At 35.1% G+C, this 13,117-nt stretch overlaps 1 protein-coding gene across 1 annotated transcript in view; it reads left to right on the top strand.

The window, feature by feature from the left end:
- The window catches only part of TBC1D15 (TBC1 domain family member 15), a 33,676-nt gene that overhangs the window by 19,189 nt on the left and 1,370 nt on the right, over window positions 1-13,117 (top strand). The window contains exons 8-16 of the mRNA XM_033058134.2: window positions 171-299; window positions 1,646-1,749; window positions 2,029-2,123; window positions 3,383-3,499; window positions 6,290-6,390; window positions 7,063-7,162; window positions 7,466-7,563; window positions 11,592-11,708; window positions 12,372-12,458. Of these exons, the coding sequence (XP_032914025.1) occupies window positions 171-299; window positions 1,646-1,749; window positions 2,029-2,123; window positions 3,383-3,499; window positions 6,290-6,390; window positions 7,063-7,162; window positions 7,466-7,563; window positions 11,592-11,708; window positions 12,372-12,458 (948 nt within the window). The remainder of the gene's footprint in view (window positions 1-170; window positions 300-1,645; window positions 1,750-2,028; window positions 2,124-3,382; window positions 3,500-6,289; window positions 6,391-7,062; window positions 7,163-7,465; window positions 7,564-11,591; window positions 11,709-12,371; window positions 12,459-13,117) is intronic.

Genomic DNA, 13,117 nt, shown 5'->3' with positions numbered 1-13,117 from the left:
CATGTGGGTGCAACCTTAGATCCTTCGAGTTTCTAACTGAGGTATGTGCATGTGGAAGTGTAATTGCACTGAATATAAGAAGCTGGCAAACTTAGTATCATTCATGCAGTTGTTTGCAACTACTGAAGCACTTCATGAGGATTCATACAATGCTTTTGTGTGTGTTTCAGATTGACCTAGGGAAACAGCCTGAAGTTAGTAGAAGAGAGCCTGTGTCAGCTGAAGAATGGGCTAAGAATATGGACTCTGAAGGAAGAATTTTAGATGTTGACTACATAAAGCGATTGATATTCAAAGGGGTAACTAGATTTTCTAAATTCAGCAAGACCTATGGCTTGATTCTGGCTTTTATTTTCCTTCCTGAACTGTGGATGTGCTGCTTTCATTACACTTGTAATGTTTCATGCAGAACTTTGAGCATATCCCAGGCGGTCATTATTGAGAGACTTCATAAAGCATGGTTTCATGCCAATCAAATACCTCAGCAGTCTTGCAGCTATATAAAGTGCTCTACAAGGAGAGAGATCTTGTTGAGGCTGGCTAAAAGAAATGAGTTGGAAATACAGAAGCTTAAGTGATAAAACAACGGAAGTGGCTTTCAGGAAAAGACCAGTATTTCAGTGTTAGGATATTTGATTTATTCTTTTCTCTTACAGTGTTTTTTCTTATCCTTCTCCAGCAAAAGCTTCTGGTTCTGCCCAGCAGTTTGCTGGGATTTGACCCCCTCATCGGAGCAGTGCTAAAAACTTTTGCTGATATTTTTTCATTGAACTGAGGACTTTTGCAATATGAATGTGAATTTAGTCTCAGTGATAGAAATTTTGAAAACTCACTGTGTCCTGTAGCTTTTCTACCTAATGTTACTTCAGTAGTTCTATATTTTGGTGAGAATCCAGCTGCCTTAATGCATTCATTGTGTGCCTGCTGATGCATGTTTGCAAGCAGAAGTAGAGAATGATAACACTGTTCCGTAATATTTGCCTGCCTGATATGCCCAATTAAGGACCCTTCCACAATCATGAGTGTTACTATGAAACTTTTCTTCCTGTAGCCCACTTTCCTGTCATCTCTGCCCATTGCCAGGAGAGCGAGTGCTCTCTTTTATTTATAACTCGAGATCCCCAAAGTGGAATAGCAAAAATTCCTCATTCTTAAAACTGTACTGCAGGAATTGCAAGCTCTCGTGATGAGAGCGGGATATGATTCAGCTCCATACATTTTTGTCATCTAAACATGTTGAGCATTACTTGGAAAGATTTCTGACAAGCAGGCTTCTTGAGTGGACGCTAGGATTCTTTGAAGGTTGGCCATATCTTGTGAGATGAAAATATTTGTTAAAAGAACAAATCAATGGAAGAATAGTCCTCAGGGTCAGTTTATGGCAAGACCAGAAGTTTGGCAACTGTAACCAGAGGCGGCCTTATCTTTTTATATGTTTTGAAAGTATTTTTTTTTTGTTCTTAAAGTCTCTGATGCCTGTAAGTTTTTTATTTTTAAAAATGAAGCAAAAATATACAAACAAAATTATTTTCTGAGGTTTCTTTTTTTACCTAAGTGTGGATCCAGGGCTTCTACAGTTTTCTAGGAATGTTTCTTCACAGTATGGTAATACTTTTGTTGATTCTTCCTATCCATTTTTCCCTAGGGTCTGTGCCATACTTTAAGAAAAGAGGCATGGAAATTTCTTTTGGGATATTTTCCTTGGAATAGCACTAAAGAAGAGAGGGCAAATCTGCAAAGAAAGAAAACGTGAGTACAGTGACTTCTGTCTTGCAAAATAAATTTAAAAGCTGCCTATTTTTTTAAGACATAGTAGATGTAGATGTAGAAAGCCTTTTGAAAGACAACTGCTAAAATTGTTGACTGCAAGAACGTGTGGCATTTTCTTAAAAATTGTTATACTAAAAACATTGCATAAAACAGGATGTTGTAATTTCATTTATGTCAAAGAATAAATTGAATGAATGAGTGCTTGAATTAAAAAAGGGAAATTGAATGTTTGGTTTCAAAATTGTCTTTCTTCTTCAGAGATGAATATTTCAGGATGAAACTGCAGTGGAAATCTGTCAGTGAGGAACAGGAAAAGCGAAATTCAAGGTTAAGAGATTACCGGAGTCTTATAGGTAAATTCATGTTTAGAGACATACCTAACTACACGCACACTTCTAGAAGTTAATATGAAATTGAAAAAAGTTCCCTTTTGAAGAGCCTGCATGAAGAGGCATTAAAAACAAAGTGTTGCTCTTTATCTCTTCATTTTGTGTTATGTCATAATGTGTTTTTACTGGAAATACTGTTAAAATAATGATATACAGTAAGAATGTTAAAATGTGCTTGTTCAGATTTTATAATTTCATACAGGGATTTATGTATGTGCATTCTGACTTCTGGGGTTTTACAACTACTTCTAAAAATTTAATCAAATTATGCAGTTTGTATCCTCAATGCTCTTCTGTAGTGAGATTTGGGCACCAATGTTTAGGATTAGTCAATATTTTTTCTGTGAGAAAGACTAAACTTATTTCAGGCAGTTATTCGACAGGCAAGCTGAAAGGATCAAAGAAGTCTAGTTTTGGTAGATTAATAAACTACATATTTAGAGAATGATAACAGAAAAAAATTCTGAGTTAAAAAATGGCTAAGTGTTTGTTTCTGTTGAGACAATTTTATTTTTAAGCATTTGAAATGTATGTGGCAGTATTAGGGTTATGTAGTAAAATAGGTCAAAATCTGCAAAATCCTCCTTTTATCAAACTGCATTCAAAATTTTGCAAAATTTCAAAATATTTTGGTCTTGAATTTCATGTTATTAAAGAGTATGCTGTGTGCTTGGTACATTTCAGGCATTAAAACTGCCTGATGAAAGAGGCAGTTTAATCTGCTATGAGTTTCAGGAGTTTGTTATGTAGTATTTATAAAATTTGGAATATTTATAAAATGCTGTTATGAACTTTCACAGTGTCTTTGAGCTGATCATGTGGGAATTTTCCAACTATGGCTTATGCTGCATCACATTAGTATTCATAAATGGCATTGTAGAGTTAATGCGCATAAAATTGTGTTTAATCCTCTTAAATGTAAAACATTTTTGCTGAATTATAATCAGGATTTTTTCCATAAAATGTATTATCAAAGAAAAGGCAGAAAGCTATAAAACATGTTTGTAAGCAAATCCATTCATTGCAGATAGGAAGGATTTTCTTTATTTTAAAACATTCTTTATTTTGAAATGACATGCAGTTGTGCAGTTGTCTCAAACACTTCAAAGCTTTGCAGCAGTGTTTGAGGAAGAAACCATTGGCTTAGACATTCTGAATTAATTTGATTCTGGCTTTGTAGGGCTGGTTTTGAAAATGTTTTTAAATCTGGACTGTTTTCTTAGAAAAAGATGTTAACAGGACAGATCGAACAAATAAGTTCTATGAAGGCGAAGATAATCCAGGACTGATTTTACTTCACGATATTTTGATGACCTATTGCATGTATGACTTTGACTTAGGTAAGTCGTGTCCCTCTGAATGTAAAAGCCTTCTTGACTTCTGATTTGCAGCTTTGCTTATCCTAAGTCCTATTAATAGAATTGAACTTGTATTGATCACAATGCTTCTTGTAAATGTTTTAAAAAAAATTTACTAATTTGTAATATTTAATAATTGAGATAAATTGGTTCAGTTTTTCTTCCTCTCCAATTTGATGCCTGTCTTAGGCATCTGAACTCAGCAGTTGTGATGGGATTGGGAATTAAGTGGTAGTTTATCTTCACCACAGACCTGCTGTTGTGGGGTTCTTCTGTTTTGGAGGTTTTTATGTGGTTTTTGTTAAGTTTTTGTGGTTTAGGTTTTTCTTGTGTTAATTTTTTTTACAGAATTGAAGCAAGCTTGCTTTTCAAAAGACTTTTACATGGGTTTGGGTCTTTGGAGCTTGAGTGTTATATATGTTTTTAAGACTGATAATATCAATAAAAATGATAAGCCAGCTGCCACTGCTGTAATTAAAGCTCAGCGTGCTGAACCAGCTGTTTGTAAACATGGTGTTCTTGTGAGTGTTTTAAAAGCTGATTCTTGAGAAATTCACATAGCAATCTGTCAAAAATTACATTTTAGTGTATGCATCTGCTGCAGAGGGAATAGCATATAACATCTTGCTTTAATCACAGTGTTAATGTGATGGCTAAGTCTTGGCTTCTTGATAATTGTCTTGGGAGACAGGGAAAAGATACTTGTAGCTCGCTCTGCTTCCACCCTGCATGACATTTGCTGTTGTATACTTTAGCGGTTTTTTGGGTATTCTGTATCAGAAAAGTTTTGGGATTCTATAAGCCCACTTTGTGCCACATTTTGAAAACAAAAAGTAAGATTAAATCTTTAACCTCTAGTAAACTGCTGCAGAGCTGTAGTTCTTGTAAGCTTTCATTCTCTCTAAAAGAGAGTCTTGATCTTTGGCTTGAAAAAAGAGAACACTGAAACTGGTGGTTTAAACATGTAGCTCTGTTTCACCTCTTTCCACATTTCAGCATTCATTGTTGCAGTGACATTATAGGTGAAAGTAAAGCAGATTCACCACACCCACTGCATTAAAAACATTGTTGAGATGGCTTAAGTGTGCATACTGGATAAGTCTTTTGTTTTATAAATGAGGAGGAATAATGGAAATATAGTAAATTTGACATAGTAACTGTCCAAGGCTTCTACGCATTGTTGAGGTACTGCTCTTAATCTTTTGACAGCAGCTTTAGAGGGGTCTGAATAAAGCCACAAGCTGCTGGATAGTGGAGGGGATAGGACAGCTGTTAATAGAATATTTTTCTGAATTAATTCCTTAAGTCTGCATTAATGAAATTTGCTTTATTATTAAATAGACTTTCAAATTGTCTTGGACAGAATTTGAATTTTCTCTGCATTTATTTTTGTAGTATTAAATATGTGGGGGACAAAACTTTTTTCTTTTGACCTTTTAAGCATTTACCTGTTTGCTGTTACTTACTCTATTTTTCTTCTCACAGCTGCTCTGTATTTTCAGTTATTGACGCTAATCCTCTTTTCAATTGCACAGTCACAATTGCATCATTAAGAAATAAAGTCAGCCAACTGAGAAGTGTTAGGTTGAACCAATCACTGATGATAGATATACACATTTATTATGTTCCCTTATTTAGAGAGGTCAGGGCACTAGGTAAGCTGACACTAGCATCAGTGGTAATTAGAAGAGTTGGGAAGAAGAGGAAAAATTACCTGTAAAAATCATTGTGCTCTACTTAAATGGACTGTTAATTGAAAGCAAGGAGGCTGGAAGAAGCATTAAAAAACTATAAAAATTAGAAAATCTTTTTTTTCATACAACTGAAATTTTATAGCTGTTTGGAAAAGTGATATGCTTTAGTGGGTGTTTCCTTCTCCAGTTAAATGAAAGTTTTTCTTGAAAGCTTGTGACTACTTTTTAGGTGGTATGAACTTTATTCACCGGTTCTAAGCACAAAACCTAAAAGCATGTTCTTGAATCAGATCTAGATTTGTGTTGTTTTTGTGCTTCTTGCAAACAATATTTTAGTATTAATTCCCTTTCTCACTCTGATAGGTTGAATTCTTCATTGCTGTCTGCTTGGTTACACAGATGGTCTTAGGCTTGGGTGTGTTTAAAGAACTATCCAAGCAGAACAATCCCAACTTCCTTAAATAAAGGAATCTTTAAAAAAGCATGTTCAATAACAGAAAAAAAAAGAAGGGTAAAATGCAAAGTTTTCTTTGTAAGAACTGTTGCACTGTGTTTTTCTGGAATTGCAACTCAGTATCTCTTTAAATGAATTTGAGAAGAAAATCTTCATTTGGGGATGGGTGGGGGAGTGTGAAGATACTCAAAATTTTTAAACATCTAGAAGAAAGCAACTAAGTACAAATAGAAAGGAGACTATATGCAAGTTTGTGTTTGTAATGATGCAGGGTATAGACTTAATCTTAAAAATATCAATGTATGCTCCTGAGTTCTAAATAGCAACATTTTTACTAAAAATCTATTGTGTACAAACTCAATTTGTACATATTTTACCAGCTACTAGAACAATGTGTTTGCTTTATTTTCTCTTTTGATTGGCAGAAATGGCTGATAAATCTTATCAGGTCTGCTGGATGTTGTTAGTTATCAATACAAATATGTCTCTACTGATAGCTGAATTGGAGAATTATGGTATCTATATGTTTCACTAAGCTATTCTTCACACTTGGAAAATTACTGTTTAACTGCTGAGTTTAAATTCCTTTTTGCTTTTCCTCCCCTCTGTTTTTTCTCCATCAAGGTTATGTGCAGGGAATGAGCGACTTGCTGTCACCTGTCTTGTATGTTATGGAGAATGAAGTAGATGCCTTTTGGTGCTTTGTATCATACATGGATCAAATGGTAAAATGAGGCTTTTTTAGCCCACATAAACAAATAAGCTGCAGATAGTATTTGGGGTTAATTGTACTTTATGCATTTCACGGGGTGTTTTGAATGCTTTTAAAGCAGTCATTTTATGTTTGGAATCAATACGTATTTGTTGATTGAGGTTGTGGTGGATTTGCAATAGCATTGCTGTACAATACAGGCATATTTGGCTCCTTAAGAATTCCAAAGTAACCCTCACAGACAAATTTGTATTTATCAGGAGTCCTCACTCAGGATTTTGTTCAGGATAGTAGTTTCATTGTATACCTACCTTTTGGCTTTTGCTAAATGCAGTTTAAACTTCCCACAAACTGAAGCTTTTATGTCTTGTGCATGTGGCAAATAAGTGTGTGACTGATATGAAAGTAAAAGAAAATTTGGATTTTTTGTCTGAGTGCAATCATGCTGCTTTAGAAGTACAGAGCTTAGGCAGATTCAAACTGTAATTTATTGCATACGAAAATATTAGCAAAGAAATCAGTAAAAGGCAAATATTTCATTAGACAGAGGTACAGTCAAATATCTAAATGTTAAATACCGAAAGGGTAAGAACCCCTGTTGCAATAACAAACTTCTTTTGAAATAGCTGCAAATCTCAAAATTGAGTTAATAAAAATGCCAGTGCTAATGTTTTATTCCATACAGCATCAGAATTTCGAAGAACAGATGCAGGGAATGAAGACACAACTGATTCAGCTGAGTCATTTGCTTCGTTTACTAGACAGTGGATTTTGCAGTTATTTAGGTAGGTGTGTTATTCATGCACAGTAACTGAAACAGCTTCCTGCATCCTTTACCTGACCAGTCTAAATATAACTCTAGTATTATAAGAGTACAAAATATTTCTGTAATTGCTCCATGCTTATTGAAAAAACGGTCATCCTGTAACTAATTTTAAAATACTCTGGCAAATATCTTTTATTCTAAAAAGGGCCTGCGATCTTAAAAATTAGTTGTGTCAGCATGTACCAGTAAATTCTGGGTTTATTATTTTTTTATTGTCTGAACCAAATTTGATGCTTCTGAAATGTCTCGCTCTTATTCCTAGAATCTCAAGACTCAGGTTACCTTTATTTTTGCTTCCGGTGGCTTCTTATCAGATTTAAAAGGGAATTTAGTTTTCAAGATATTCTTCGACTCTGGGAGGTAAGGAAATATTTAATCACATAAACTCCAGCAGTTTTTGGATTTTGTAACAAAAAGCATGGATCATTTTGCAAAATGTTTAATACTCAGATAAATATAAAAAAAAAAGGATTTAGCCTAAAGAACAATTTGTAAAGTTAATGAAAAAATACTTACTAGAGCTGGTTTGGATAAATTGACATTTGCAAAAAGATTTGGACAGGAGCCTTCAACTGAGACTCTTAAGTGAAAATAGGAAGTGAAGAGTATCAGTTAACTGTTAATGGAAAACAACTTATGATAAGTTTGGTTAATTCCTTGGTATTGGTGATTCTTTATACATAAAGTTGAATGAAGCGCTGTCAGGGTAGTTTGAATTAGCCAAAACCATGAGGAGGATGATGTCAGAAGATTGTTAATCTAGATGACAAGGCCTTGTGATGCCAAATAACATTATGTAAGAAGTCAAAATGTTGAAGTTTTGATAATTCTGGGTTTAATGAGATATTTTTTTGATTTAGGTGATCTTGGGATCAGATGTAATGATTAATATTAACTAATATTTTTGTCTTTAATTTTTTGTTCCAAGAAATTGAGAAGTTTGTCAACAGTACAGGTTTATTGTCTAAGATGCATTTAACAGAGGCACAGCATTCACTGAGAACTCAGAAGAGGAGAATAAATGTTCAGATGAATGGAGGGAGTATTTTCTAGGACATAACAATATATGTGTTGGGGAACAGAAGGGTAATGAAAAGAACAGGGCTGGTATGCATAAAGTTTGTACTATAATGAAAAATAATGTTGTTTCTGGTGTGATGAAAAATAATGTTGATGCTTTTATTCACTTTTTCCGCTAATGAAAGAGGAGTCACATAAAGAGGAGGACCAGTATTTAAAACTGTCTAAAGTAAATATTTTTTAGCTTTTTTATCATCAGTTGGTGGAATTTACTATCATAGAGTATTGAGGTGGTATTTCAAGTAGAGGACAAAAAAAGTTTATGGATAACTTTCATAAATAAGAAAACCAATATGTACAAAACCAGGAAGAATTCTCTTATTCCAAGGTATAAATGATAGTGATTTGGGAGGGGAGAAGCACTCATCTCTTCCCCCCAGAATTATGTTGTCTTCTCAGTATTTTTTTAAAGAGTAATTTTTCTTTTTAAGTTGATGACAACAGTATTTTTGTTTATAGTCCTAGGCTAGCATGTTTTTATCACCTCTGCTTTAATGCATATATACAGAAAAGAAACATTATATTTCTCTCTCGGGTGTTTTTTTCCTCTTAGGAAGATGATGGAAACCTGTAGATATATGATAGTCTTGTAGGTTTCTTATGGCACATCATAATGTATGTTTACTACAAGTATTCAATTTCTTTGCTAGGAGATGTGGAATGGAAAAAGGAATATATTTTTTTTCTTTTTTAAAACAAAATAATTAAGGCATTAAGTTGATGCTTTTATGCAAAGACCAGTGTCACCTTGATCAGTCCAGCATACAGTGGGTTGTTTTTAATCCTGTACATAGCCATAAAACTCCACTGGTATCAGTGAAGTAAGTGGGATTTACAAAGGCAAGCTATAGATACAGGAGCCTTTTCCCTTTATAGAGAATTAACTAATTTTTTGGGTATTTGGCTGAGTAAACCTCATGTGCAGTTTTGTGCACATGAATTAAGGGAATCTGTTTGAAGGCAATATTATGCCATGACATATTCACTTGGGGAGAGTAGAATGGGATGAAGCAGAGATACCATCTGAGATTCCAATCCCAGGTTCCAGGATTTCTGGGGCTTTTTCTGTGTAATCTGTTAATTTCAGGGCTCTTGCAGATCTCTGTTTCTGTCCTCTGACTCATATGAATCACTAAGTTAGCATCAGACCTGTTCCCGCTGGCTTCATGACTTCCAGTGCTTTATCACAAAAAAGGAATGAGATTCTTTACTAGTCTGGTTTCTCCCATCTCCATTCATCTTGGAAATGGGAGATACCAGTTCTCATCATCTGAAGTAGAGGCTAATTCCCAGCCTTTGCACTTCCTGAGCAAATCAGGAGCCCTAGAGCCCTAATCAGATGGTAGGAGAAAATGCAAGTGGTTGTTTCATTGCTCTGTGACAGAGTTGCATGTGATAGAGAGGTGATATTCCACCTTGTGTGGATGAGTTGAGACACATTATGTATGTGCAGTTATTTGTGATGTATACATGCAATGCCTTTTGTTCATGGGTTAAATTGCTCTGGCTGTGGATGGCTTTGTATGTACTAAAATGTACTCATAGCACGTTTTAGCAGTGCCTCTCAAACACAGCCCAAATAGCCTACTGACCCACTTCTTAGCTGTCTCAAAATTGAGAATAGTTCAGTCCCTCCTTGACATTGGAGAGACAGGTAATATCACCTGGTAATTCTAGCCAGGTCTTAATCTTTTGTTTGCACTGCGAGTGGCTTAGAAGACACCCAGAAGAAAAATTCTGTAACAAAATTACAATTAACTCCCACTTGGCTCCAGTGTCATTCTAGTACCACTGGCTTAACATAAAGCCAGAATGACTTGGGAATACATACATTGGTTACAGTTTTCATGGCTGCTGAAGTAGTGCTAGAACAAACGAGTCCTTACTTGTTTGTATATCAGAAAGAAAAAAAGAGTTATTGCTCCTTATTTTTATATTTTTACTTTCATACTTATTATTTAAATGCTGCTTTTTCTTCTGTCCTTCCAACATGTTGTGATGCTGCTGTCATGCATTTACAATATGTAATCTTAAGTGCACATTCAGCTCCAGACTTTGAAAGGTTTATCAAAAATGGTAGCAAAATTTATGGATTTTTGCAGCATTTGATATTGAATCAAATCAATGCACAACTGTCAATATGTCCTTTTTATGAAGTAGAAGAACACAATAGTGCGTAGACAGACTGTGTTTGGTAGATTGTAGGAATTTTCATTCAATTGTTATTTTTTATCAGCCTACTTGCATTCCAGTCTTTTTCCTGGAGTGAGAGAATGCTTTAATAGAATATTGGTTATCTGAAAAAGATGCAAAATTTAATTTCTGAACTGGATCTTAATTGAAACATTCAAGATTAATTGCACCTTATTTTGGGTGAACTTTGTTTGGGTATCTTTGGGATTGGTGCAATTCTGTTCGCAGGTTACACGTACTAGTGATGAAAGTTTAAGTATAAGCTCTTGCTCAGCTATAAGGCTCTATTCCATCAATAATGATGAAAAAAGTTTTTTGCTATGAAGTAACAAATTATCAGCAGTCTGATTTCTTACCTGCCTTTTTTGAGAGTAAATCCATTGTCTTAAATCCCCTTATCTGTCAGGGCAATTTGTGCAAGCAGACTTCTGCTTCTTTCCAGTTTTATTGGCAAAATTCTTCTCCAGCTTTCTGCCTAGCACACATGTTCTTTTCAAATTTTTTTAAAGGTTTTTCTGAATGTACTAAAATAGGGTATTAGTGCTGAGGTTGCACTTTTCAATCCCAGTGAACTCAAGAGTGACTGTGTTCTCCATGGGACCAAAAGCCAATGTGTCTTCAGTCAGAAAGGAATACCCACCCACACCCAGTACCTGTGTGTATGTGTCTTTGGGTTCTCATGGTGGTGGGATTGGGAACAACTTTAGCCCCTTATTTATAAACATTAGAGCCTTTTAAACTATTGCTGGGCATGACACTCTTCTTCCAATTCACATTTAATGCAGATAATCTTAGCCACATGTATAATTTGTTATCTTCAGTTACTTCTGTTTCACATTAGTTGAGGCTGGGCCCACGTTCACAAGACCACAAGCTCAAGCAGTTTAGTAGCATTATAGTGGACAATAGCTTAAGAACCAGATTAGCATTTGGTGACTCAGACTTGCAGTTGTCTCTAAAGGGTCAAAAGTAAAATTCAAAAAAATTTTACAAATACTTAGTTGCTTTCAAAAGCAGCTTATTAGTTAAGTGATTTGGCTGGAGGATTTATTTTCTAAGTCTTTTCAGAGGAAAAGTATAAGCATTTCAAATATGGGGTTTTTATATTTTAACAGGTCATGTGGACGGAATTGCCTTGTCAGAACTTTCATCTTCTCCTTTGTTGTGCTATCCTAGAATCTGAAAAACAGCAAATAATGGACAAGCACTATGGCTTTAATGAAATACTAAAGGTATCAAATTCTTACGCATTATTGGGCTGGTTTTCGCTGCAGTAGAGTTGTCTTCCTAGTGGCTAGTACGGGGCTGTCTTTTGGGTATTAAATTAAAATGTTAGTTAATGTTTTGGAGTTAATGCAATATGATTGTGGTTTATGTTGGGGGAGGAAAAGGTGTTGAAGAAAGTGGTTTAACCCATCCTCTGAAGGGTTAAATGTCTATCCTGCAGGCTTTTAAAATGGTTTATTGCATGTCTGTGTTTAATGGTAAGATCATGAATAGATCCAAATCCATAGAACCAAAAATAGTTCTCCCCTCAGACGACTGCTTATTATATTTAATAATAACTTTCGCTTTATCTTCTGTGATCTAATTTATCATCTCTGAAAATGTGAGCTGCTGGGGGAAGTATGTAGGAGGGCCAGACAGTTGTCACCTTTAGAGGTGCTGTGGATTGCTCCTGCAAGCCTTGGATGCTGGTGAAAGGCAGCTGTTCCATACTGTATCTTTGAGTAGCCATTTCTCTTGTAGACTGTGTCTAGCATTTCATAGCTTAAGGGGCAGGCAGGCACCTAATAAGGTGATACTTATTAGCAGTGCAGTACAGTATTAGTGTATTTTGGTAAAACAAAGTTGTAATTTATCTCACTATGCCTTCCTTGTGAATCTATTTTTAGCATATCAATGAACTGTCTATGAAAATCGATGTGGAGTATATACTCTGCAAAGCAGAAGCAATTTCTATGCAGATGATGAATTGCAAGGTAAAGCTATCTACTGTGAATGTTTATAGACAGTAAAAGTATGTAGTTAGCTGTAAGTGTTCATGTATGACTGGTGAAATGTGCCTGGGTACAGTAAAGCATGCTGTGTAGCTATGCAGTGCCTATGTTTGAGAAGTCTATAAGCAAGATTGATTTTATAGAGTAATACTGTTCACTGGGGGAAAGCTGAATTTTGTTTTTTGGTTGTGCTTTCTCAACTCTCACTAGGTAGCATCACTCCAAGAAATGTGATGTTCAGTATGCTTGAGAAAAACTATTTGAAAGGTGCATTGCATTGAAAGCGTGCCAGACTTATTCGCAGAAAATAGTGGGTCACTCAATAAAACTAATTTTCAGTAACATGAAGTATAATTGTAATAGCTGATTAGACTTTTACTTTTGTAATGAAGATTGTGGTTTTAATGAGGAATTGATTCCTGAGTGTGTTCCCTTTGCTGTCTTTTTGAAAAGCAGCTACAGAAAATGGTAGCTGTAATGTAAGTATTACAGAGATAGATGCTTTCAGTACAACTAAATTCAGATGAATGATTGCTCAGATGAATGAGTACTGGGAATGCAGGATGGACAGAGGGGACTTTTGTTAACTTTTTCTTTTAGTTTCAGTGATTTTTAATATTTCCCCTGCCACCTCCTTTCTA

The sequence above is a fragment of the Catharus ustulatus genome, chromosome 4 (genome assembly GCF_009819885.2).
Source record: "Catharus ustulatus isolate bCatUst1 chromosome 4, bCatUst1.pri.v2, whole genome shotgun sequence".
In the NCBI taxonomy this organism is placed as follows: Eukaryota; Metazoa; Chordata; class Aves; order Passeriformes; family Turdidae; genus Catharus; species Catharus ustulatus.
Note: the sequence above shows the minus strand (reverse complement) of the source record. Positions and strands in the feature narration are given on the sequence as shown.